General features: G+C 51.4%; 2 protein-coding genes across 2 annotated transcripts; both read right to left on the bottom strand.

Annotated features, from left to right (window-relative positions):
- Nucleotides 1-5,116: 5,116 nt before the first annotated feature.
- On the bottom strand, nt 5,117-8,224 carry LOC116838690 (zinc finger protein 821). Its single transcript, XM_032804071.2, has 3 exons — nt 8,124-8,224; nt 6,853-7,019; nt 5,117-6,055 (listed from the first exon to the last, which is right to left on the bottom strand). The coding sequence occupies exons 1-3, from the start codon at nt 8,199-8,201 to the stop codon at nt 5,401-5,403; spliced, it is 900 nt and encodes a 299-aa protein (XP_032659962.2). The 5' UTR covers nt 8,202-8,224; the 3' UTR covers nt 5,117-5,400.
- On the bottom strand, nt 8,221-22,953 carry ZNF821 (zinc finger protein 821). Its single transcript, XM_075073858.1, has 5 exons — nt 22,877-22,953; nt 20,187-20,276; nt 9,461-9,586; nt 9,123-9,293; nt 8,221-8,228 (listed from the first exon to the last, which is right to left on the bottom strand). The coding sequence occupies exons 2-5, from the start codon at nt 20,224-20,226 to the stop codon at nt 8,221-8,223; spliced, it is 345 nt and encodes a 114-aa protein (XP_074929959.1). The 5' UTR covers nt 20,227-20,276; nt 22,877-22,953.
- Nucleotides 22,954-26,108: the final 3,155 nt, after the last annotated feature.

Below are 26,108 nucleotides of genomic sequence, written 5' to 3'. Positions count from 1 at the left end.
ATCTGAAGAGCCTAATCCAAAATTAAGGGACACTGTCAAATTAGTTTATTTACATTTCTCAATAAATTAAAATCCTGTTTCTGGGAAAGCTCCTTTTAAATGCTGTGTCTGGATTTTTTTTATGTTAAAGTTAGATTTCAGGGACACAAGGGACCATTATGATTATTTCATCTGACTAGCTGCATAATGCAGGCCAAAGAATTTATCCCCCCGTGATTCCTGGGACAGGGACAGTTCTGGTTGAGTGAGAGTATGTGATTTAGAAAAACATCAGTCTTGCTGGAAAGACATCAAATGATGAAGACTCCATCATATCCATTGGTTAATCCCACTCGCTGTTAATTTGTGCCTTCTCTCTAGTCCGAGTTGGTCTAGCTTTGACTTCCAACCACTGGGTGTTTTATACCACTCTCTGCCAGGTTAAAGAGGCCTATAGTATCAGGAATGTTCTCTGCATGTAGGTATTTACACACCAAGATCAAGTCACCTCTTAACCATCTGACCTATGAAGGAAGGTTGAAAGAATTGGGTTTCTTTAGTTTGGAAAAGAGAAGAATGAGAGGGGACATGAGAGACACCTGAAAACTGCTAAAAGGGTGTCATAAGAAGGTGGGAGAAAACTTGTTCACCTTAGCCTCTAAGGATAGAACAAGAAGCAATGGGCTTAAACTGCAGCAAGGGAGGTTTAGGTTGGACACTAGGAGAAAGTTCCTAACTGTCAAGGTGGTTGGACACTGGAATAAACTGCCTAGGGAGGCTGTGGAATCTCCATCTCTGGAGATATTTAAGAGTAGGTTAGATAAATGTCTATCAGGGATGGTCTAGACTGTATTTGGCCATGAGGGCAGGGGACTGGACTCGACCTCTCGAGGTCCCTTCCAGTCCTAGAATCTATGAATCTCTTGGATAAGCGAAATTGAACTTCTTAAGATTCGCTGTAAGGCAGTTTTTTCCAGACCTCAGATCGTTCTTGCAGCTCATTTCTGAGCCCTTTTGAATTTGTCAGGATAGTCTACATGAGTCTAATAATAGTCTTACTGCTGCTGTATGCAGTGTGTTATTAAACCTCCCTCTATTGGATATTTTCTGCTTATACATCTGTGTTGTGTTAGCTCTCTTGGCCACTGAATTGCCCTGGAATTTTCTGTTCAGTTGGTTTTCACCATGACTCTTCAGTCCTCTTCAGAGTCTCTGCTTTCTAGATACAGTCCCACATTCTGTACGTCACCTACATTCTTGTTCCTAGAAGTTTGACCTTGCCTCGGGCTGTATTAAAATGCATGTTGTTCAAATAAGCCTAGATTCCCGAGGGATCCAGATAGTACTGTAGAACTGGTCTGTCCTTTTTGTTTACCCTCCGCCAATCTTTTTGTCATCCATAAACTTCATCAGCAATGATTGTATTTAGTTCTTCCAGATCACTGAGAGTGTATGCATGGGCCCAAGCTATTGTCATAGCCCCTGGACTGGGAGACTCACTCCACCATAGACTTCCTGTATGAACTTGTGCCAGTCACTTTGGTTCTCAGTCCCCTTCTGTACAAAGGGGATTCCACTGCCCTGCCTCACAGAGGTGTTTGTGAAACTAAATACCCTGAAGCCTGGAAGGTGCTCAGATACTACAATGATGGAGGCTGTATAAGTATCACAGATAAAGACAGTGTGTAGCATTGGACCAAGGCTAGATAGCTGGGGGGATCCTGACCCCGCACTGACTCAACATGTGGAATGTTCTGCTCTGAGGAGTCCCGCTGAAATCAGTAAGGCTGCTCAGCCTGGAACGTTGGACAGATGCATAAGCAAGTCAGTCCTTGCAGCATCAGGGCCTTGATGTTTGAGTCTTTTTGGCAAGGAAGGGTGAGTGACTATACTGCTGTCAAAGCCCAGACTGAAACGTCTTAAAAACTCATTAGGTCCTGTTGCAGTAATTGAGGGTGTTATGTGTAGCTACAGTGGGTACAAAATGTTCAGCTAGATGTGACTTTCAAGTTGATGCCTCTTTAAGACTCACCAAATTTGTCCCTGTAGAAGCCTGCTCTTTACTGTTGCTACAATCACCTGCAGTTGCTTGAGGTTTTTGCTGTTCTGGGGAACAGCAGTGGGGTTTGCAGCATGTGCTAAAAGGGTGGGGGCTTTTCACCTTCAACATTACAAAAAGGTCAATTTATTGGAAAAGTGTTGAGGAAAACCAGTTCTGCCCTCTGAGCTGATGCTGAAAGTCTTTCTGACTACTGTGTTGTCATCCTTTCTCTCTCTTCCCCCACCCCCAGGGACAGTGGAACCTTGAAATCTGTCAGCTGCCTAGTGCTCATGTGGAGGAAAGCCCCAGCTGTGGTTGAGAAGTGGGCTAATGAAGCAAAGATCTGTGAGCACAGTGACTAGCATTTAAGACTTTTCCTGATCCGTTGGCCTCGTAGTGCATTTGTGTGTGTGAGAATGAAATGCACCAACTCTTCAAAAACAATCAATCAATCTTAACCAGGCTAAGGAATCGGGATGAGAAAAGGGTCATGCTTGTAACTCTTCTAGCTCAACTATGCAACTTCTACATTTTCATTTACAAAAATCTTAGTTTTTGTTGCCAAGATATGATATAATCAGGGCCACCCAGAGGATTCAGGGGGCCTGGGGTAAAGCAATTTTGGGGGCCCCTTCCATTAAAAAAAAGTTGCAATACTACAGAATACTATATTCTTGTAGGGACCTGGGGCAAACTGCCTCACTTCCTGCCCCAGCCCCCCGGGCAGCCCTGGATATAACAGGGTGCCCAAACTTACTGACTCTCCAAGCTACATATGGCAGTCTTCAGAAGTTCAAGACCCTGGGCTCGCCTGCCAGGCTTGGGGCTTCTGCTGAAGGGCTGAGCCTGGTAGGCATGCCCCGCAGGCCTGAAGCCCCAAAACCCCTCCCCACAGAGGCAATGTGTGGGCAGAGAATGTGTGGTCACATACCCACCCAGATTTTTGCCAGAGTTTGCTGGCCATGCGCTGTCGGGTCCTTCCTACATGGCAGCTGCTGGAGCCGGCAAGCTGGGAGTTGCAGCCCTGGGGAGAGGCCAGGCAGCGGCAAACAGCTGAGAGGTGCAGGGAGAACTGCTGCTTTTACTGTAGCCTCTCCTCATGGAGCTAAAGCAGCAGCCCCCAGCTATTTGCTGCTGCCTGTTCATGCAGAGCTAACAGCTGAGAGCTACAGGGAGGGTCCCTAGAGAGTAAAAGGAGGTGTGTGCCTGGGAGGGGATGACTCAAGCTGGGTGGGGGGGGACTTTAGATTGTGGGCCACCTGGTAACAGCAGGCACTAATCGTCCTCTGGCAGATGCTCCTAGCCCCAACACCTGCTGCAAGGCAAAAGCCCCGCATTCCCCCCTTCCCAGGCTGATAGGTGGAGAATGATGTGGGGGGAGGGGGCGGCTCTGTGAGCTGCACTTTAACTGTAAAAGAGCCACATGTGGCACGGAGCACTGTGGTTTGACCACTCCTGCAATATAACCTAAAGTACATAAGAATAAGAACATAACAATGACCCTACTGGGTCATACCAAAGGTCCGTTTAGCCCAATATCCTGTCTACTGACAGTGGCCACTGCCAGATGCCCCAGAGAGAATGAACAGGACCCGGAATCATCAAGTGATCCATCCACTGTTGCCCATTCCCAGCTTGTGGCAGACAGAGGCTAGGGAACCCTTTCCTGCCAGAACTAGGCACAGTAACGCTAAAACAGATACACGAGGGTTACCATTTGCTCCTCTGCTCTACTGTGGTACATTTCCCTGTGCAGCCCAAAATGACTTTAACCTTTGCAGTTGCTGTATAATAGTGTTTAGTTATATCTCTGCCCACTCTCAGCATTAGTGCTCCTCATTTTCTTCCTCCCAGGGTGTACCTGTGTTTCAGATTATTTCCCCCAAATGTATGAGCTGCATTTTTCTATGATAAATCTCATTTGGTTATTTCCTGCCCATGTTCTTAATCTCCAAAAGGGCACAGAGCAATCCTCTGTCCTTTGTGGTGTCTACACATTTAGCACACTTTCCACTAAAGTTGGTAAAAGGTTCAGAAGGAATCGTTTGTACAATGTGCCTGTCTAATCTGTGTAACACTTTATTTTGTACAAGATGACAAATTACACCACATTAATGGTGCTGGGAGGCTACTGGGAAAAGTGAGCTGCTTGTGACAAAGAAAAATGCTAACAGAAAATAACAGAAAGAGGTAGCGGTATTGCTCCCCTAAAGTCTCATGCTCTCATGGATGAAGCCCAGGGTTAGGAAGCAGGAGGGCCTCAGCTCAGTTCCTACCCCTGCTGCTGACTGGCCTTAGTCTGCACATACCACACTTCACAGACCTTAATCGGGCCCATTTTATAGATGGGGAAATCGTGGTGCAGAGGTGAGGTGACCTGCCCATGATCCCAGCATCTCATTGTATAGAACCAGGGTTTGAAGCCAAGTCTCACGTTTAGGTCCTAGCCTGGTCCACTGGAGCAGAGCATCACCTCGGAGGTGGTACCCCGTCAGTGCAACAGGAGCCCCCTCTATTACCCTGAAGTTTCCACCGTGCTCCATGTCTGCCAGCTTCTCCAAGGCCACCCCTAAGCAAGGCACAGCCTCTGAACTCCTCCCCCAAGCCCCTCCCCGGTCCACAAGCAAGGCCTCCCTCCACTCTTGCCATGCTGCTTACAGAGGAGCAGGTTTCCCAGGGTTGTTCCCTTTCCCCACCCTGTCTGGGAGGCTGTCTGCTTAAAATGAGTTCCTAGGAGCCAGAATGGACTTTTCTCCTAGCATGTCATGAGTGCTCCTGGAACCAAAGGGCAGCCACAACACTACTGGGGTTAGTGCGGCTACAGTCCTCATCCCAGAAGGTTGGTAGTATCCCATCCTTTTTACAGACCCCACGGGTGAACGACTTGCCCTGTGCTGTGGCCAAAGTCCTCTATGCCACTACTCATGCTACTAGAGACCCCCCCACACTAGCCAGATGGATTTTGGGATGGGAATGGAGGCCCAGGCTGCCCTCCGTTTGGGAAAGGCTTTCCACCTGCAGAAAGGAACCACAGCAGCCAGCTACACTACCAGGGTCCAAGCCCCGGAGGAAGCAAGAAGCATGGAAGGTGACTCATTACACAAAAAATTAATTTATTTTCCCTCTGTTCATCGGCTGTGGCTCGGCCACTGGAGCAGACTGTATCCCAACAGCCCACTCTCACCAGTGCTGCCTGAGCAGACGCCTCCCAGCTCCATTCCCATGTGCAGGAGCAGCCTAGATCTGCCTGTTGTGGGAGAAGTGGGGGCGGGAAGGGTCAGATAGGTGCCATATGTGAGCATCCCACTAGGGAGCGGCAGAGGCCAGGCTGCTGGCGTCCAGTGGGCCACGTGGAGCCATGGTGGTGGTTGGGCTGCAGCTCAATGCAGCGTGCTGTTGCTCTGCTCCTCGAAGGCCATCTTGCCCAGCAGTTGGCCTTCCAGCTCCACATTGCTCACTGGCAGCTGGAAGAAGTTCATCTCGGCTGCCAAAGCAGCCACAGCAGAGGGGTCCTGGCCAAACTGGGCCCGAAGCATCATGTCCATTTTCTCTAGGCGCCGCTTGAGCCTCTTGGCCTCGCGCTCCCGGATGAGCCGAGCCTGCCGCTTCTCCGGGGTCTCATTAGCACGTTTCAGTCTCATGGCCTCCCGGTCCCTCTGTAGCCGCCTCGCCCGCTGTTCATCTGTCTCTTGCATGCGCTGCAGGCGTTTAGCCTCTCGGTCCCGCATGCGCCTCACCTCCCGCTCCTCTGGCGTCTCATTGTCCCGCCGGCTCTTCTTGGCCGTGCGCTCCCGCTCCAGGCGCTGAAGCCGCACTTCTAGTGGCTCGTTCTGCCGACGAAGCGCCCACTTGCGCACGCCAGGAGCCTGTGCCTCCAGCAGTTTGCGATAGGCAGCACAGTTGTTGCACACTAGGAGGATGCCCGCAGGATACACAGGGGTGTTAAAGGCAATGTCCTTCTCCTCAGCACCAGAAGGGCCCTCGCTGTGCAGGGTGGACAAGGAATCTGCACTAAGCACTTCTGGCAGTTTCTCACTGGAAAGCAGAAAGAACAGAATCAAGGATCTCCTGCTGACACAGTGTGCCCTGCAAGGAGCCCCCAGCACAGGGGAGAGGCAATGGCCCAGCCACTAACAGCCCACGATGGTGGTGCGTATCAAGGGCTTTGGGGATGTTAACATACCTGGACACATTTGCCAGAAGCACCCACATAAAGGATGTGGGGGCAATGTCAGCAATGAATTAAGGCTGAGGAGACTGGATTCAGGAATTACCCAGTTAGCCACTCAGATGCTCCAGCCCTGGCACCTTTGGATTTCATGCTTCAGTTGTAATTCTGCTACTGAACAGCTCATCCACCAGAGCCTCAGAGCCACCTGCCCTTCCCGGAGACTTGGTGGCCCGACGATCCCTCCAGGAAGGACAAAGGGCAGGGGAACAGCATGGGACTGAGCTTGGCTCTAGTGCTCCACCAGACACTGGAATTTCTAGAGTAAAGGAAACACCACTGCTTTCCTGTAGGTGGAAATCCCAGTGGGTTCTGCATGGCTTGGCTAGGACTTAGGGAGCCAGTTCTAGACAGCATGGTCAGGGAGTTCTAGCCCTGAGCATAGACTCTGGATCTGCCTGTGGCGAGGTTCAGCTGGAAGCAGGCTCCCTTGGGGAATAGTTCCAGCTCTCCCACAAGTGCAGGGTAGCAGTAGTTAACATTTTACTCCAGTCTCCAAAGGCTGAGGTGATCAATCCGGTGGCTTCACCTGAAGCAGTCCTGTGACTCTCGGGGCCTGACGTGTCTGCATGCCACCCCAAGCGAAGCGGGAGGAAAGTCTCACCTGTTGAATGTGGCATGGCTGGTGAAGCGTGCCCCACACACTGCACAGTTTGACAGTTGATCCTCTGAGTGGATCAGGAGGTGTCGCCCCAGAGACCCTGGGGAGCTGAGGGCTCTGCCACACACCGGACACATATAGCTCTTGGCGCTGACCACAGCTGCAGTGTGCTGCAAAACAAGCCCTAGGTTTTCAGTAGCCAACCTGCCCAGAAAGCCTGCTCTGCCTGTTAAACGCTCGCTGAGCATGGAGAATCTTTCAGCTCCTCCCCAGGGCTTGGTACTTGGCTTGCCTCTGTTGCTACCACCAGAACCTTTGTCTGTAGGTTCCCGGGCAAAGCCCAAGCCCTTGAAAATGAACTGCAGTGGTAGGCATGTTGGTTATGGGAGGTGAAGCTTGTTTACAGCTTCATGTCGGTGCACAGGGAGGCGGTTAGGGCTCAGGCTCTTAGAACGGAAGAGCCTGGACCAAGTCCACTTGCAGTATTCACTGCTGCAGCTCAGGGAGCGCTTCCTCTGTGTAAAGCGCGATCATGCTCACTTAGGGAAGGTGTCTGCAAAAGCAGCCTCACTGTAAATGGCAGCTGGGAACTGAGATGGGTTAGAATGAACGGCCTACAGAAGGGGTGACTCTTTTCGGTCATACCCACAGGGCTACCCTTGATGGCTGCTGGTTTGGGGCAGGAAAGGGTTTCATTACTAGTTGTACAAACACTAACCTGGTGGGGGGCAGGCGCGGAGAGAAGGGCTCTGGGAGGCCCCAGCAAGGGCTGGCCTGGTGCAGAGCTGCAGCTCTCTCTGTAAAAGAGCAGCTGTTTCGATGGGTGGGACCCATGACAGGACTGGCTAGGCAAGCAGGATGGGTCTTGCCCCAATGCACACTGCAAAGCTGTTTCTATGCCTCGTTTGAAAACAGCTGGAGATTCCCACCCGGGGCCAAAATTAGCAGAGGGCAGCCCCTGGAGTTGTGAGACAGGGCGTGGCAGAGAGGCCACGTTCCAGAGCGCTTGGCTGCTTCTTCACCCACCATTCTGGTTTGCAGCCTCCACAGTCACCTTCAATTACTTTCCAGCTGGAAATGTGTCTTTGCTACTGACAAAATCAGAATCAGGATAACCCTGCAGCCCCTCCTCCAGTGTCGAGTCTGAACGTGGGGCCAGCAAAGGGCTCCTCCAGGTCCTTCTATCTCTTCAGTTCCTTTCACCCCGAGAGAGGGCTGAGCCCTGGTTATCTAAGTTCATAAGGAAGATGTCTCCTGGGAAAGAAATCTCCTACCTGGTACACGTGAGCAATGACCTGCTCTCTGCTCCCACATTCCAGCTGGCAGAGTGGGCACTGCGACAGTCCCAGCATGGGCGCTGTACTCAAATCCTCAGTCACCTAAGAACAAGGAGAAGTCAGTTCAGTAAGAGTCAGAAAAAGAGATTTCCTTCTCGCAGCCCACCCCACTCTCATGTGCATTGCAGCAGGACCCTCCATAAACCCTTCTGCCTCACATCACCTCACTGCCTGCACAGCTCGGACAATATGTCCGACCTCGCTCCGTTCTAACCTGGGTCCTTGGCAGTGCGGGACTATTCCCAGCTCCTCTGTGCAAACAGGAGGAAAAAGCCGACCTCATGCAGAGCTTCTATAGCCCACAAGGCAGAAGAGTCAGAAACGCCATAGAGTCCACAGGTGTCTTGTGGGCACTGCATAGGGTAGGCTCTTTCCTCCTGTTTGCATGGTGGAGCCATTGGAACAGTTTCCCCACTGCCAAGGACCTAGGTCAGCGAGGAGTGAGGTAGGGCATGTTTTCTGACCTGTGCCGGGCAGACAGGTGGTACAAGGCAGAAAAATTGGACACGGAAGACACTTGGGCCTGGCTGACAAGGTGAGCAAGGTAATATCCTCACCCACCCTGTCTCTTGAATATTCTGGAACCCACATGGCTATAACTACACTGCATGGGCCTGGGTGGTAATCAACAGCAAGGGTGGATGGAAGTGGATCAGAGAGACAGCAGAGTGGGGACAGGAGCAGTGTCCAGTGCCATGTTCTGGGAGTGGCTCACTTGAGCAGATGTAGCTCAGATTCCCTCTGCCACCCCTTCTGTCCCCTACCCCAGAGCAGCTGCTCCTGGCAGTCAGAGAGTTCCCCAGAACCAGTATCTTACATGCCTTGGCCCATGTTTGGAGAAGGCAAGATACATAGCACCACTCCCCATAAAGAAAACTGAGCCAGACCTGAGTAGGTGCCCAAGCACCTCCATTCTGGGGAGGTACCAGAACGTACTGCAAGGGAATGAATTGCTTGCCTCATTTTCTCCAATCCGCTGGTTTCCAGCTACAGGCTGCTCTGCATTTTCTAATTCCTTTTTCACTTTCACCATCGTGCCATCCTCCTCAGAAGTGTGAGAAGAGACTTCATCCTGCGTGGTCTCCTCTTCCTCACCCTCACTGTCACCTGGAACACACAAACCAATCATTCGAGGCCCTATGCAGCAGCTTAAGGCCAACCCTAAAAGAGTCAATAGCTACAGGACTCATCAAGGTGTACACACACACCCTGCACCCTCCAGCCATCCACACACTCAGTCTCCTCCATCCATTACCCGAAGGTGCTGAACTCACTGCTGCTGGAGTCCTGATCCTGCAGCTGGTGAATTGTTGGCCGCTGGTCTCCAAAGGCTCCAGTAAAGTCACTTTTCATCATGGCCTGGCGGGCTTGCTCCTCCAGCCCTGCGAAGACTTGCTCCCCTGACAGCCACAAAGACAGAACAGTCAGATGGCTGCGTTTCCATAGTACTCTTCAGCATGTTCTTCCAGGAGCTCATTCAGGCACCAAGCTGCTCAGACACACGAGTCCCCGCTCTTATCAGCCTCAAGCAAGAATCTGTTGAAAGCTCTGCACTGTCCTGCCCCATGGCACCAACACCCTTGTGCCTGCTTAGCATGGGGCTAATTGTTAGAAGCTGGTAGTGACAAACTCCTGACCCCAGCCACCCCTCCCCACCAAAAACACACTGCGTCCTGCCCATTCTCTCCCTACATCTCCTGCCTGGCACACAGAGCCAGAAGAAACCCTCTTCTAGTCCAAGATATGCTCACGCCACAGCCAGATGGGACCGACAGAGTATGCTTTCACCATATGGCCACACTGCCTGCAAGGTGGACTAATGTTAAGAATTGGTTTTTAATCTTGTTTTGTATTTGTAATTCATTTTTTAAAAGGTTCTCAGTATTGGTAACCATTAAAACATGTTGATTTGCAGTTAAATGTAGCTGTTCCACTAGATTCGGCAGGTTTGTGCTGAGCAGCAGGATGTGCTATATTTACACACATTTAAGCAATTACACAGCTTAGTCAGATTCTTAATGGTTACGTGTTTTACATTTTGTTAGCAAATGACAAGTGCTACATTTCTTGGATGATCCGTTTTCCGGGTGAGCTGTATCAAGCTGCATTTGGATGGAAATTGGAATCCAATTAAAAATGCAACAGACTCAGCATTGTGACATTGTATGTCCAGGGGGATTATTTTGGGGAAGTGCTGTGGCCTGTGTTATGCTGGCAGTAAGACTACTTGAACACCGGGGTCCCCTCTGGCCTTGGAGGCTAAGACCATTATTTCTCATTAGCTAAACAGAACTACATGAAGTGTGCTAGATACACTGGGAAAAATGAATTTCTCAAACCCTGTTTGGCATCTCCACTGGGTCTATGAAAGGCCGTATTAGCGGCAGTCAGTGCAGTGACCTGACCGGGGCCCAGGGCCACAAAAGCACTTAGATGCCTAAGCCTCAGGGGGAGCTGCCCAAGTGCCAGCTTTGGCCCCACTGTGATCCACAAAACTCCCATCAACTCTGTAGGTGCCTAAACTCACTTGACACCAAAGTTTCTGCCTTGGGGCATGTGCACTGCTGTCTCCCACTAGGCGTCTGGGTGCCTGTCTCACACCAAGCCCCAGGGCGTTCCACGAGCCAGGGGAAGAGAAAGGGCTCTGCCACCACAGGGCTCTGCCACCTCTCCAGAGAGTGCTCTCACCGCTGAGCTATGGGTTATTCTGATATGGAGCTGACTTGGTACTCCAGCAAGAGCATGGGAATGAGAGACCTAACAGATCCTGGGCCACTCCTCCTGCTCCGATCACTCTTTCAGTATTTGTCCTCCACCAGTCTCCATTTTGCGTGACACTGCGAGGTGCCTACCTCATTCCCGCAAGAAACCCCTTCAGCACCTACGCTGCTGGCTGCAGGGTTCTGTTCATGGCTCGCTAGCTGCAGCCTGGGCTTAGGCACCTTTCTCCAAAGAGAGATTGGGGGGCTTAGCACACACTCTTGCGCATCTCCCTTTGGCTCCCTTAGGCAGCCCCCTGCCTGGTGTGCTGGCTTCTGGGGCTCCCGTTCTTAGGCCTCTCACCCCAGGGATTATATAGAGGCCCCCGCCCCTAACTCAGCTCTACAGATCGCAGTGTTGGTCCTGTGCAGCGTGACACTGAGTGTTGCAACCTCTCTGTCCCATTGTGAATTCCACCCATGGGGCCTCCCTGCCACAAAACTAATGGTAGCTAGGCACCTAAACACCTTGAGGATCTGGGCATCTGGCCTTCAAGATTTCAGAACCAGTAGCTCTTACTCACTCACATCTCATTTTTATTCATTGACTGGATGAGGAAAACAAACTTTCTTGCCAGTTCAACTCCTAGCTGGTGCTCACCTTTGAAGTCACTGAACTAAACTAGCTGAATAAACTGAAATGAAGAAAATATTCTCTCTGCACCTGTAGATGAGGCTGCTGCTGTCAAAAGCTAGTTTAGCATTAGACTCTGGTTCCCCATGCTTAGCCAGCGACTCCTACGAGTTCAGTAATAACTTTCCTTAACATTTCGGCAGCAAACAAACAGATACTGTTTGACTGCTTTTTATTTAATCTAAACTATTTGAGTAGGTTATTGTAAGTTTAGTCCTCAATATATGTTATCATAATTTTAATAGGTTTATTTTTTAAAAGAAAAGCTCTATTTAAATGCAAAATCTAACAAAACTAATTTTTTTTTGAAGGAAGGATTGATTTTTATCCACCCTGATTATCTGACAAAAAGCATGCAAAAATTGAGTTAAGGTTGAGATTGAATATCAGTAATTTAGGGCAAAAGATGTCACAATAATGTTGTAATTAGCCCCAAATCAGGCACTCTAAACTCAGACGTTCAGAGTTAGGGTTACATATAAAAGAACATCAACCATGGTAAGGTCTGGTAATGCACAGGTAGGGTCCCAACACAACTTTAACTTTGCCCTGCAGTGACCCTATGCAATAATCAGACCATTCTCATAAGTGCCTTCTAATGCTTGAGATGACACATTAGATTAAATCAGTGGCTCTCAACCTTTCCAGACAAAGCTATCCCTTTCGGGAGTCTAATTTGTCTTGCATACCTCCAAGTTTCACCCACTTAAAAACTACTTGATTACAAAATCAGACATAAAAATACAAAAGTGTCACAGCCACTGTTACTGAAAAACTGCTGACTTTCTCATTTCTACCATATAATGATAAAATAAATGGATTGGAATATAAATATTGTACTTACATTTCAGTGTATAGTACATAGAGCAGTATAAACAAGTCATTGTCTGTACGAAAGTTTAGTTTGTACTAATTTCACTAGTGCTTTTTATGTAGCCTATTGTAAAACTAGGCAAATATCTAGATGAGCTGATGTACTCCCAGGGGTACAAATACCCCTGGTTGAGAACCAGTGGATTAAACTGATTGATTGTTAAAGACACATTACGTTTTCTCTTGTTTGACCCCCTTCATGGTGTCACTGGGGGGCAGAGTTAAGGTTATTTGAGTGCCTTACTGTGCATTTCCAGAACTTAACATGTGTAGCTGTCTCTTAAATTTAACCAAAAGTCTGAATTTCCTGGGTTTATAATGCTTGATTTTAGGGTAATTACAACATCCCTGTATATGTATTTCACCCTAAATTACTGTCATGCACCGTAACATGAGACCTTAACTCCATTTTAATCTAGCTTTTGTCTGTGAATTTCTTTGTTAAATTATTAAGAAGTTCCAAACCCAAGAAAAATGCCACCATGGGATATTTATAATGATTGGAAGTTGTTGTTATTTTTCTAATTAACCTATCAGGCTGCTTTACTCCATGATGGAGCCGTGTAAAGCAGCTGGGGCATAGTGGCTGGTTAAGCTGCGTTTACAGCTTCTTTGCTTTGTCAGAGCAGCACAAAGCAGCTGGAGTGCACCCTAGTGTCCCCACCATCCTGTCTGCTACATTCTCCTATCCACACATGCCAAATGCACCTTCCCTGCAGTTCACCACATTCCCCTGCACATGCCCCGCGCCCAAATGCCTGTGTTTTCCTGTCCTCATCAGTTCTCATTCCTAGCCTCTCAGCTGAGTAGATTTGATGTAACAGGTAAGCTTCTGAAAACAAATACTGTCATTCTGTGTGTTATTCTTCATACCTGAAAAATTATCTTGCTGAGAAACTCATACACAGCTCCCTTTTTCAAAATGGCCAGTTCTCAACAGGACTGAGGACACTGGCTGCCCTTAGCAAATATGATCACTGCCATCCTTTGTTCCCAATGGAAGTGAAGCCAACCTGCCCTCCAGGAAAATGGTGACTCCCCATACTATGCCGAGATAGGGCAGCTCTTCGATTCCTCAGCCTCTCTATACAGAGAACATTCATTATTGCACCAGACCACGCTTCACCTCTCTGCCAAACTTGTGCAGATTTCGAGCTGAGATTGTTTGGGATAAACAAAAACCTGACATGAGGTGTTACATTTTTCAAGGGACTAATTTCTAAATCCATTTTAACCCAAACTAATTGTTGGCTTTATTTGTAAATTCTCAGGAAATTCAGTAACAACTCAGAGTACTGGTCTGTCTCATCTTACGCTGGGATTACGTTCCGCAGTCAGCACATAAAGCGAAAATCGCGTATAGTCAAAATTACACGGAGTGTAATGGCAGGCAAAATCGCCCACACTACAGAAACAGTATTTAAACTGTTATTTTTCTCGTTTTTGTTTTTTTTCTTGTTTTTGCCAACTGCGTAAATCGCGCATGTTAAATACACCTAAGATGCGACAGACCTGTAAATGCTGTAATTTTGGAGAAGATGCACTGTACATAACAAAGAAATTAAATCCCCGATTTAAGTGCAAAACTTGCTTTAAATCTGAAGCTATGGCTGGTGCCTCCATAGTTAAAAAACTTCACTGGGACAGCCACCAGCACAGGTATCAATGACACAGCATGTCCATATGAGGCAGCTGTTTCACTTACAGTTTTGTCCCACGTCCACACTTGCCCTGCCTTCTCACTACCTATCCCACAGTCCCTGGCGTGCTTGACGAAGCCGTGAGTTGTGAGAGTTCAAAAAGCCTTCAGCAATTCCAGGGGAATTATGGGAAAGGAGGTCAAATTCCCATAATCCCCTGGTAAATTCCCACAAGCCTCTGGTTGCCAGCACAATTTCCTAATTCTTTTGTCAGAAATGGAGCTGAGGCTGCATGCTCAGCAAGGACGGTTTCTCCTGGAGCTTTTGGAAAGCAGTTACCATGTGTGTGAGGCAAGGTAGCAAAGGATATTGTGGTGAGGCCTGTGTCTGAAAGCAGCAGTTCCCAGTCACACATCCCCTCACCCAGTGGATGATTCCAAATAGTGCTGGAGAATGATTTCCATTGGGTGGACTGCTGCTTCTGTCCTTTGGGTACCCATCGCAACCTCAGACTGGCAGGACCAAGGTACGAGAGACCTGAGGCAAGCAGCAAAGAATGCAGAATTTCAGCACTTGTGGAGAGCTGGTTCCAACAGATTGTGAGCATAAGATCCTCATTCTCCTGTGGTAAATTGCTTTCCTGGATTATTACTAATGAGCAGGGAACCATGCTAGACTCGTATGTCTGTGGGGGGGGGGGGGGGGGGGGCAAGGCTATGACAGCAAGGTGGAGAATGCACCAGAGATCACTAAAGGAGTCAAATAATTAGGGTTCCTATTCCTATAATCTGGCACTATTGGTGGGACATGTCCCTCCCAGCCTAGTCCACGGGATGTGGGCCTTGCCGTGGGTTCCTGAACACACACATAGTGTGACTGGACCAAGTGAGTGACATCAGGATTCTCCTAAGCACAGGGCTTTGCAAGAGTGTGCAGAGGGGGGCTCTTCCTATCAATAATATCAACCTCTGTCTCCATGAGTGATGTGCTAACAGCTGCCTTTCTGCAGATCACATGTGAAACCAAGGTGGTTACTTCCAGGAGCAGTGGAGGAAGGAACAGCACCACTCCCAGCTGGACAGACAGGCTGCTACACTGAGGTGCTCAGCATCCACCCACATCACACAGTCCAGGAGTGCCTGTGGGGAACTGAGGGGAGGAAATTCAATGTTACGCTCATTAAGCTCTACCCTATTACACTGACCTAGCCTCTCAGGGGACTGATGGGGTACAGATAGGCCAGACGCACCAGTCCAGGGTGGTGGGATTTTCCTCTCGTTGTTTGTATGCATTCATATAGCTCCTGCGTTGGTGGTGTTGCACGCCCTTTGACAAAGGAGCACGAGGAGTGGCTTGTGGGGATAAAGGACAGTATGCTTGGTACTGAACTCACAGATGCTTTTCCACAATTTTATTAAATACAAACAAGGCTGCAGGTTGCTGCAATACGAAAACAAGTCACCAGAGTTAGAGAGAGAGCATGCGGAGGTCCTGATAGTCCCTCTCTTTTGGGCTCCAGTTATCCTTTCCGCAGTCTTGTAAAAGAGGGGGATGCCTGAGAATGGCTGTGGTGGTACAGGGCCCCCATGGTGCTGGGCAGGAGGGGAAGGCATGGATGCTAAGACCAGATGGTGTCAACTTGGCAGGGAGTTTTTCCTGAGCCCTGTACCTCTGGGACCCTGCCTCCTCCATTCACATCTCTCGCACTTTGGCAAAAGCCTTACATAAGTCCCCTGTCCGGCTCAGCCTACACGAGTTCTGAGAGGAGCCTCTAAATACTTGGACAAGTTCAAGGAGGGACCAAAGTCCCTGTTCACACAGGTCTTCTCCACACTTCCTTTTCCAGGACCTGAAACTTGCTCACTGGGGAGCTAATGCACCTGCCCATCCCTGTTCAGGCATGTCCATATGGCTGTAAGGGCACTGAAATGAAAAAAGAGAAAGGGAAGTTAATAACCACAGCAATAGCCCATCTAGCTCTCCTGGTATCAAAGGATTTGGTACAAGTCACAATTAATGTTCAGTTTGGAACTGAAAGAGAGGTGCTTTCTTCCTCCACCCAGAGATGTTAAAAGATGTAAGTGGTGTGTGAATTCTGCTATAAGAATATGGGTGGGTGGGCAGGAAGGATTAACGTGCTAATGAAATGAAGGGAATGAGGCCAGTGGTCCCTGGAATTCAGCTAGCAAAGATTACTTATTGCAGAACGTCAAAAATACCATTTTGCAAAGGGTCCTGGGCACAAAAAGAAAAGCAACATATAAGCAGGAGGAAAAGCCTGAGCTCTGTTGCAGAACTGTTGGAGTGGATGAGAAGGGTGACTTCTCTGAACGGAGGGAGGGTGAGCTTCAGGGCAGTTATGTCTGCCACACTTGACTGCAGGGTTGGATGATGGCTGGGAAAGGTTTTCAGATATAAATCCTGAAGATTGGGAGAAAATAAAGGCTAAACTGAACTACCCCGGTATCCCCACTGGATTAAAAGAATTGCACTGCATATCTTAAATCAGCAGGAAACAGGCTGTGTACTTACAGTACCCTAACATCATGGCCTGTATTATTTTTGCATCACTTTGCAAGGTAGGATTGTTTTACATGCATTAAATGGCAGAACAGAATTATATAAGAAACATGTATTAATCAGTTGCCATAGCCCTGCAGGAGGGGCAGCAATACAATGAAATGTAAATACAACGACCATAGTACTTGATATTTGCCTATAGTAACTCCTCGCTTGACACTGTAGTTATGTTCCTGAAAAATGCAGCCAGTGGCTGGAGAGAAGCAACGCTTCTCTCCGGCCACTGGCTGCGCGGCTGCCCCAGCTCCTCCTAAGTCCTCTGGCCTGTGCTTGCAAGGCCGCAGTCCGAAAGGGGCTTTAGAGCTGCAGGCCAGGGCCCTGGGGCCCTCTTAGCCCAGGGCCCTGCAGCCCCTAAAGACTCTGTGTTCCGGGTGGTCCTGCCTGCCGAGAGGGTGGGGGGGGGGCAGCTTCCCCACTTGCTCCCTCCCTCCCAGAAAGTCCTAAGCACCGCCAAACAGCTGTTTGGCGGGGGGGGAGGGAAGTGCTGGGAGGGAGGGAGGAAGGGATGAGAGGAGGCGGAGAAGAGGAACTTGTGCAATGCTCCCTTGTAAAGTCAACCAAATGACGCTATAAGGGAGCACTGCACAACTTTAAACGAGTATGTTCCCTAATGGAGCAGCAACGCAACTTCGAAACAACATTAAGTGGGAGGACGTTACGTGAGGAGTTACTGTACTTGAAACAACATTCTCACTTTTATTGTGGTTTCTGCACTCTTCTGAAGTTTCCCCCCTGCTATTCTACCCATTTAAGTGCAGCCACACAACTTAGTAGTTCTGCGCTAACTGGGAAGAACAGACCACATAGCTAACCCTGGTCTTTCAACGAGGGGGTGCCACACTTAGGGAATAATGGTGGATTGAACTGGGCAGGAAAGAGAGGGACATGCAACTGCCAAACGTCCCAGTGTGGCTGAGTGAGGAGACAATAGGGACTAGTGGAGTGGGGAAGAGGTGAACACTTCTTCCCTCTTGTGAGCCTGTATCTGGCCATTTACAATCATAAATGGCAGCGTTCAGAACATTTCAGAAAACTGTTGTCCAGCCCCCAGCCTGCAAAATCAGACCCGAGTGGAAGATAGTACAATAAAAAGCTGCGTACCTGTGGCCCAATTCCTCCTCCTCCCAAACTATCTCCGTCCCCAGGAAGAGATCCCAGTAATATGCCTGTTGTCTCCCATTCTGACTCCTCATACCGACAGTTCACCCAGTTCTTGGAGCTGATGCTCCTCGTCCGTCACAAGTGCTCTGCATGGCACTCCTGGGCTCTCCGCAGGCTGGGTGGATGGGGGAGTCCCGACAGTTCAGTACTGCTCATTATAAAAGGGGTCAGTTTTCCATCCTGAGCTGGAGAGACTGTTATTGTCCTGGGTCATGTTGCATAGGCGTTTCAGTCCCTTTTTCTTCTTGTGGCACCACTTGCTTCTCCTGGTGATGCCCACGTCAAACAGCTGCTCAGATACCTGGTCATACATTAACGTGTTGTGTGTGAAGAAGTTCAATTGGTACCAGAGCGCCTCTCCCTAGATGGATACCAGAGCCTGTATATTAGCTTCATACCGGCTGGCAGCATGTTCATATGACGGTCTCCTCTGAGACATGGTGACAGAATCAGATATTGCAGAAATAGAAGATCTTGTTCACTGTGAAAATAGTGCACAACTGAACTCCAGTGTGTGCAGTGCTATAAATACAAATTACTAGCTTCTGAATAACTTCACCCCTGTGCAGTGGGGTGCAGCAAAACAGACCAGACAGGCCAACTAGGCATTGTAGGACAGGATGGGGAAGGCTATTTGTACTGTGAGAGCTGTTATGTCACTGTTCTCATCCACTGATCTCCCTTGACATGTGCAAATCTAACCCAAATGATAGCTGTAATGCCTGTGAACTGTGTGTGTGGACGCAAGGTGTGTTACAGGCATGCTAGGAGAGACCACACAGTGGTTAGTGCCCCAAACGTCTCTTGTGAAAACAAGGCCCAAGAGTTAATGCACCAGGCAGCAAGTCACAGCTATACTGTGTCCAGTCCCAAGCCAAATACAGAGGAATAGGAATCAGACAGTACAAATTGCAGGGCAGCTGCCAAAAGTCACCCTAGCACCTCCGGCAATGCCACCATGGAAGCCTCCTCCCACTCCCATGCCTCTCTTGGTGTTTTCCAAATCCCAGTCTCAGGGTCCCTGTTACAATCTCCCCAAACACACCCACTGGCTGTGCAGAGTGCAGCATGTGTAGATTTCTACCGTCTCATCCATACATAAGGACAGCAGAGAGAAACACACACATGCACGCAAGGTGATAGCATCAGCCAAGAGGGGTGTTTGGTAGGCCTGTTCTAGCTGCAGCATTCTGCTCTCAGGCTTGCACTCCTACCAGTCATTCCATTCTTAGCAAGGACTCCAGCCTCTCATCCCCCGCTTCACAGTTCTCAAAGGAGAAACACGCGTCGATGAGCTCACTCGAGGCCCCCGGGGTGCATGTAAACCCAACTATACTTCTAGGTGGGTGACAGCACATCTCCACTCCCCGCACTCTGATGCAGTCATGCAGAAACAAGCTGGAGCTGTGCAGTGCCCCCTTTGTCACTGAAACTTTGTATGCCTGTCTCCTAGCTCCAGTGACGGCGCACTACGTGTCTGCCTACAGTCAGTGGTGACGCACACAGTGACTGCAACAGTAACCAAATGCTGGGTGCTGACATTGCTCGAGAAACACAGGGTGACCTCTCAGCTAACAGAGAGTGTAATCTAGGCAGTATCTATCTGGCCATGAGCCAGTTAAACTACCCATCTCATTATCATCACTACTGCAGGGAGGGAAACTGAGGCACAGAGTGACTAAAGCCTTGCCTTCACATACCACAGTGGTGCCATTGTAGCACTTTAGTGAAGACTCTCCTATGCTTACAGGAGAGCTCCTCCCCTTGGTGTCGTTAATCCACCTCCCCGAGAGATGGTAGCTATGTCGACACGGGAGACGCTCTCCCACAACCTAGGGGTGTGTGGATTTTTCACACCTCTGAGCGACCTAGTTATACCGATATAGGTCAGCAGTGCAGACCTGGCCCGGGTGACTTGTCCAAGGTCACCCAGTGAGTCTGTGGCAGAGCAAGGACCAGACCAGGTGATCCTGGCACCCAGCCATGTTCTCAGAGCACACAGCCCAAAATTCCCTTTGCTGCCCAAAACGCCAGCCGAGCCCAAAAGCCAAACACTGCATTTCCTAGGGCACTTTCACCTGTGAAATGAGATGACAGTGCAGCTGGCATCCCCTGCACAAACATATCTACTCAGGTGTGCTGCATGTCCATCCCTAGCCTTGCCACGCATGCCAGAGCGCAGCCAGTGCCCTAACTCCGCACTCTCACACAGCACAACTGCACCAGTCTGACCATTGCAACTCTACATCCCCCAATCTGTCCCCCCTGCCCCCAATCTGCACATGCCATCCCCCAACTCCCAGGAAATGCGACCAGGCAAGACTGCCACCATAGCATGGGGCACAATACTCACAATGAACTTTATTAGGAGTGGTCTGTTTCCGACGGGACATGTTTCCCTGGCCCAGGAGCAGAGGGGTCCTTCCCTCGGCAGAGGGCTCACCTAAGGAGAAGAAGAACCATCACACAAACCCACTGAATCCCTCAAAGTCCCCGGCCAAACTCATTCAGGTGGCTAGGCTTTGCCCCAGTCTTCCAAGCTAACCCCAGAGTAAGGGTAACCCCGCTTTGCAGGATGAACCCTGCATGCACATGCTGAAAGCTGGCCACTGGCTAAGTGACCGACTGCAGGAGAACTCACCAGCCCAGCAAGCCCGGCACACCTGACCCTGCTCGCTGGGACAAGCAGCAATCCCTCCCCGCTCCAGCAACATACAGGGAACCAGCCCATCACCCTCCAGGGACACAGACAGAACCTCCCAGCGCCATGCACACCCCCACCCCAGCAACCCTGACAGAACCAGCCCAGCGTCCTGCGCCCACCCCCAGCAACATGGACAGAACTGCTCCATCACCACCACCTCCCCCAGCAACACAAACGGAACCAGCCCAGTGCCATGCGCCCCCCCACCAGCATCACAGAGCCAGCCCAGTGCTCCCCAGTGACACAGACAGAGCCGGCCAAGCGCCACCTGCATGGCCTCCAGGAACAAAGAGGTATGGGGCGCCTGCCATGCACCCCCAGCGACACAGACAGGAACAGGCCCAGCATCATCCCTCCAGCGACACAGCCTGACCCTGGCCAGCATCCTGCACCCCTAAGACATCTACAGCAATATGTATAGAACCAGTCCAGCACCGTGCGACCCCCACCCCCTTCCAAGCAATACAGACCGAACCGGCCCAGCACCGTGTGCCCCTCCCCCGGACACAGACCGAACCGGCCCAGCACCGCCCGCCCCGGGACACAGACGGAACCGGCCCAGCACTGTGCACCCCCCGCCCTCCCGGGAAACAGACCGAACGGGACCAGCACCGTGCGCACCCCCGCCCCCCAGGACACAGACCGAACCGGGCCAGCACCGCGCGCCCCTCCCGGGACACAGACCGAACCGGCCCAGCTCCACCCCCCTGCCCCCCCGGGACACAGACCGAACCGCACCAGCACTACCCCCCTCCCCGCCGGGACACAGATCGAATCGAATCGGCCCAGCCCCGCGCCCCCCGCGACACAGACAGAACCGGCCCAGCACTGTGCACCCCCCGCCCTCCTGGGAAACAGACCAAACGGGACCAGCACCGTGCGCCTCCCGGGACACAGACCGAACCGGGCCAGCACCGCGCGCCCCCCCCGGGACACAGACCGAACCGGCCCAGCTCCACCCCCCTGCCCCCCCGGGACACAGACCGAACCGCACCAGCACTACCCCCCTCCCCGCCGGGACACAGATCGAATCGAATCGGCCCAGCCCCGCGCCCCCCGCGACACAGACAGAACCGGCCCAGCACTGTGCACCCCCCGCCCTCCTGGGAAACAGACCAAACGGGACCAGCACCGTGCGCCTCCCGGGACACAGACCGAACCGGGCCAGCACCGCGCGCCCCCCCCGGGACACAGACCGAACCGGCCCAGCTCCACCCCCCTGCCCCCCCGGGACACAGACCGAACCGCACCAGCACTACCCCCCTCCCCGCCGGGACACAGATCGAATCGAATCGGCCCAGCCCCGCGCCCCCCGCGACACAGACAGAACCGGCCCAGCACTGTGCACCCCCCGCCCTCCTGGGAAACAGACCAAACGGGACCAGCACCGTGCGCCTCCCGGGACACAGACCGAACCGGGCCAGCACCGCGCGCCCCCCCCGGGACACAGACCGAACCGGCCCAGCTCCACCCCCCTGCCCCCCCGGGACACAGACCGAACCGCACCAGCACTACCCCCCTCCCCGCCGGGACACAGATCGAATCGAATCGGCCCAGCCCCGCGCCCCCCGCGACACAGACAGAACCGGCCCAGCACTGTGCACCCCCCGCCCTCCTGGGAAACAGACCAAACGGGACCAGCACCGTGCGCCTCCCGGGACACAGACCGAACCGGGCCAGCACCGCGCGCCCCCCCCGGGACACAGACCGAACCGGCCCAGCTCCACCCCCCTGCCCCCCCGGGACACAGACCGAACCGCACCAGCACTACCCCCCTCCCCGCCGGGACACAGATCGAATCGAATCGGCCCAGCCCCGCGCCCCCCGCGACACAGACAGAACCGGCCCAGCACTGTGCACCCCCCGCCCTCCTGGGAAACAGACCAAACGGGACCAGCACCGTGCGCCTCCCGGGACACAGACCGAACCGGGCCAGCACCGCGCGCCCCCCCCGGGACACAGACCGAACCGGCCCAGCTCCACCCCCCTGCCCCCCCGGGACACAGACCGAACCGCACCAGCACTACCCCCCTCCCCGCCGGGACACAGATCGAATCGAATCGGCCCAGCCCCGCGCCCCCCGCGACACAGACAGAACCGGCCCAGCACTGTGCACCCCCCGCCCTCCTGGGAAACAGACCAAACGGGACCAGCACCGTGCCCCCCCCGGGACACAGACCGAACCGGGCCAGCACCGCGCGCCCCCCCCGGGACACAGACCGAACCGGGCCAGCACCGCCCGCCCCCCCCGGGACACAGACCGAACCGGCCCAGCACCGCGCGCCCCCCCCCGGGACAGCCCAGCGCCCCCCAACAGACGGGCCGGGCCCAGCTCTTACCGGCTCCACTGCTGGGACGGGCGGGGCTGCGGACAGACAAAGGGGCCGGCTGGACAGACAGACGGAGGGAAGATGGCGGCGCGGGAGCGCGCCGCTAGTGCACGGCGGGGCGGCCAGGGGCGCGCGGGGCCAAGCGGCAGCATCGCCCCCTCCCCCCGGTCCTCGCCCAGACATGTACGTCCACCTGGGCACCCCCCGCTCGTGCACCTCCCACCCCCTGATGAACCCCACCAGTACACTCACCTGTGGACTCCCCTCCGTGTACCCTCACCCTGCATAGCTCCCATGTATCCCCCACTTTCTCACCCCACCCAGCCATGTGTCCCCGCCCATACACCCCCATGGACTCCGACCCGGACCCTCCTCCCTTCATACCCCACCTGGGCACCCCCTGACCATGCCCCCCCCACCACCCATGTAGCCTCACCCACCCTGCATAGCCCCCATGTATCCCCTCATGTCCCCCACCTTCTCACCCCAACCATGTACCCCCACCTGTGGACTCCCAGCCCATGTACCCCCCAGCCCTTCATAGTCTCTCTATATATCACTTACGTCCCCAGCCTCTCATTCCATCATATGTAGCCTCCACCCCTTCACAATGCCACCACCCACATACCTCCCACTGCCTCATCCCCACCCACATATCCCTCACCATTGACACTCCCAACTCATCCTCCTACACTGCCACGCCTCATCCATCCCATGTTCTCCATCCATCCACCAATCCAAATCCCTGCACCCCACCATCCAGGCCTCTCTCATCCCTTCCTGACAACCCCTCACATCATGTCTCCATTCCCCCATCACCCTTCTTCTCACCCTTTCCTGCCAAACCTCCCTCACTCATCCCTCATGCATCCACCATCCCCTCGCCCTTACCCCCCACCCTACCCTACCCCATCCATTCGCCCATCACCCCTTATGCTTTCTTTAATAGACATAACCCCCTAACACCAAAACCTCCCATTCATCCATCATACTCCAAACCACCCCTTGCTCCTGTTAAGTCACATACTCACTAAACTTGACTACTCCATCATCACCCTGTCACCTCAGCATTACTTCCATCTCTTCAACCTCCCTATCAGCCTGTTCTTCAGATCGTCACAGACTTCTCTCTTCTTCCTCCCAATCTTCATGCTTCCAAACTCCCCATCTTTACCCCACCACTATTTCCCCACCCTATCACAATACCTCTCAAACCCATTATCAACCGTCTTGGTACACAGAAGTTTGAAGGGGAGTCTCCAAGGCATAGAGGTGAGAGGACCATGAATCAGCCAAAGATAAAATATATGTGACCATTGTCACTGGGGGCCGCACACTGAGATTGCTCAATCAGGGCAAACTGCAGAGAATGAGGCAGATGATCCCCAAAACCGGTGGTTATTCGAATACTTAGATTTACCAACCCAGTGACAAACAGATTCTACAATACCTTCCTGTTTACCCAGAAGCCAAAACCACAGCTCCCTTAAATAAACCCAACCTTGTGTTCCCACCCAGGCAGACAAGTCAAATATAATGAGGATTACTGAAAATCTCAAGAGATCAGACATATATCCATCAGGTCAATGAATATTTCAGATCTTAACCTAATACACACTTACAACCAATAAACAAGTATTGTGATTAAAAGATCATTATACATACAGCTATGAATAGAGTTCTCAGTTTCACAGTAGAGATGATGAGCTGCAAAAATTATTTCCAGAATGAATTCATCAGGTTATAGTCCAAAATAGGACTATAGTTGATGTTCAATATCAGGGTGGTCCAGACTGGAGCTGGAGACCTCAGTCTTGCTACTCAATCTTCCCCTGTCCAAACTTAAGCAGACCTGAGATAACAGGACCAGGTCCTAGAGTTCTTGTATAGATCTCTGCCAGGCAACTATAGTACTCTTGACAGTGTGATTACACAACAGGCCTTCCTTGAGTGAAGAATAGGTAATGCACATAGTTGCTCTGAAGTAAAATTCCCTGTTGCCTATGTATACACAGGTATTAATAGTATGAGAGAAACTGCTGAGCTTCAGTTCATCTGCAAATTTGACACCATCAGCTCAGGGTTGAACAAAGACTGTGAATGGCTTGCCAACTACAAAACCAGTTTCTCTTCTCTTGGTTTTCACACCTCAACTGCTAGAACAGGGCCTCATCCTCCCTGATCGAACTAACCTCGTTATCGGTACTCCAGCAAGAGCATGGGAATGAGAGACCTAACAGATCCTGGGCCACTCCTCCTGCTCCGATCACTCTTTCAGTATTTGTCCTCCACCAGTCTCCATTTTGCGTGACACTGCGAGGTGCCTACCTCATTCCCGCAAGAAACCCCTTCAGCACCTACGCTGCTGGCTGCAGGGTTCTGTTCATGGCTCGCTAGCTGCAGCCTGGGCTTAGGCACCTTTCTCCAAAGAGAGATTGGGGGGCTTAGCACACACTCTTGCGCATCTCCCTTTGGCTCCCTTAGGCAGCCCCCTGCCTGGTGTGCTGGCTTCTGGGGCTCCCGTTCTTAGGCCTCTCACCCCAGGGATTATATAGAGGCCCCCGCCCCTAACTCAGCTCTACAGATCGCAGTGTTGGTCCTGTGCAGCGTGACACTGAGTGTTGCAACCTCTCTGTCCCATTGTGAATTCCACCCATGGGGCCTCCCTGCCACAAAACTAATGGTAGCTAGGCACCTAAACACCTTGAGGATCTGGGCATCTGGCCTTCAAGATTTCAGAACCAGTAGCTCTTACTCACTCACATCTCATTTTTATTCATTGACTGGATGAGGAAAACAAACTTTCTTGCCAGTTCAACTCCTAGCTGGTGCTCACCTTTGAAGTCACTGAACTAAACTAGCTGAATAAACTGAAATGAAGAAAATATTCTCTCTGCACCTGTAGATGAGGCTGCTGCTGTCAAAAGCTAGTTTAGCATTAGACTCTGGTTCCCCATGCTTAGCCAGCGACTCCTACGAGTTCAGTAATAACTTTCCTTAACATTTCGGCAGCAAACAAACAGATACTGTTTGACTGCTTTTTATTTAATCTAAACTATTTGAGTAGGTTATTGTAAGTTTAGTCCTCAATATATGTTATCATAATTTTAATAGGTTTATTTTTTAAAAGAAAAGCTCTATTTAAATGCAAAATCTAACAAAACTAATTTTTTTTTGAAGGAAGGATTGATTTTTATCCACCCTGATTATCTGACAAAAAGCATGCAAAAATTGAGTTAAG

Source organism: Chelonoidis abingdonii, chromosome 19, assembly GCF_003597395.2.
Source record: "Chelonoidis abingdonii isolate Lonesome George chromosome 19, CheloAbing_2.0, whole genome shotgun sequence".
NCBI lineage: Eukaryota > Metazoa > Chordata > Testudines > Testudinidae > Chelonoidis > Chelonoidis abingdonii.
Note: the sequence above shows the minus strand (reverse complement) of the source record. Positions and strands in the feature narration are given on the sequence as shown.

Bases quoted from the DNA above. Each gene is read 5' to 3' on its own strand.
- LOC116838690 (XM_032804071.2), bottom strand. From the start codon at position 8,201: ATGCTGGGACTGTCGCAGTGCCCACTCTGCCAGCTGGAATGTGGGAGC. The intron at 7,020-8,123 runs GTAGGAGATTTC...CTTGTTTTGCAG, and splicing joins TCATTGCTCACGTGTACCAG to CACACTGCAGCTGTGGTCAG. The intron at 6,056-6,852 runs GTGAGACTTTCC...TCTGCTTTCCAG, and splicing joins AGCCATGCCACATTCAACAG to TGAGAAACTGCCAGAAGTGC.
- ZNF821 (XM_075073858.1), bottom strand. From the start codon at position 20,226: ATGTCCCGTCGGAAACAGACCACTCCTAATAAAGTTCATT. The intron at 9,587-20,186 runs GTGAGTATTGTG...TGTGGCTGTCAG, and splicing joins CACTCCTAATAAAGTTCATT to GGGAGCAAGTCTTCGCAGGG. The intron at 9,294-9,460 runs GTGAGTTCAGCA...TGTGTGTTCCAG, and splicing joins GGATCAGGACTCCAGCAGCA to GTGACAGTGAGGGTGAGGAA.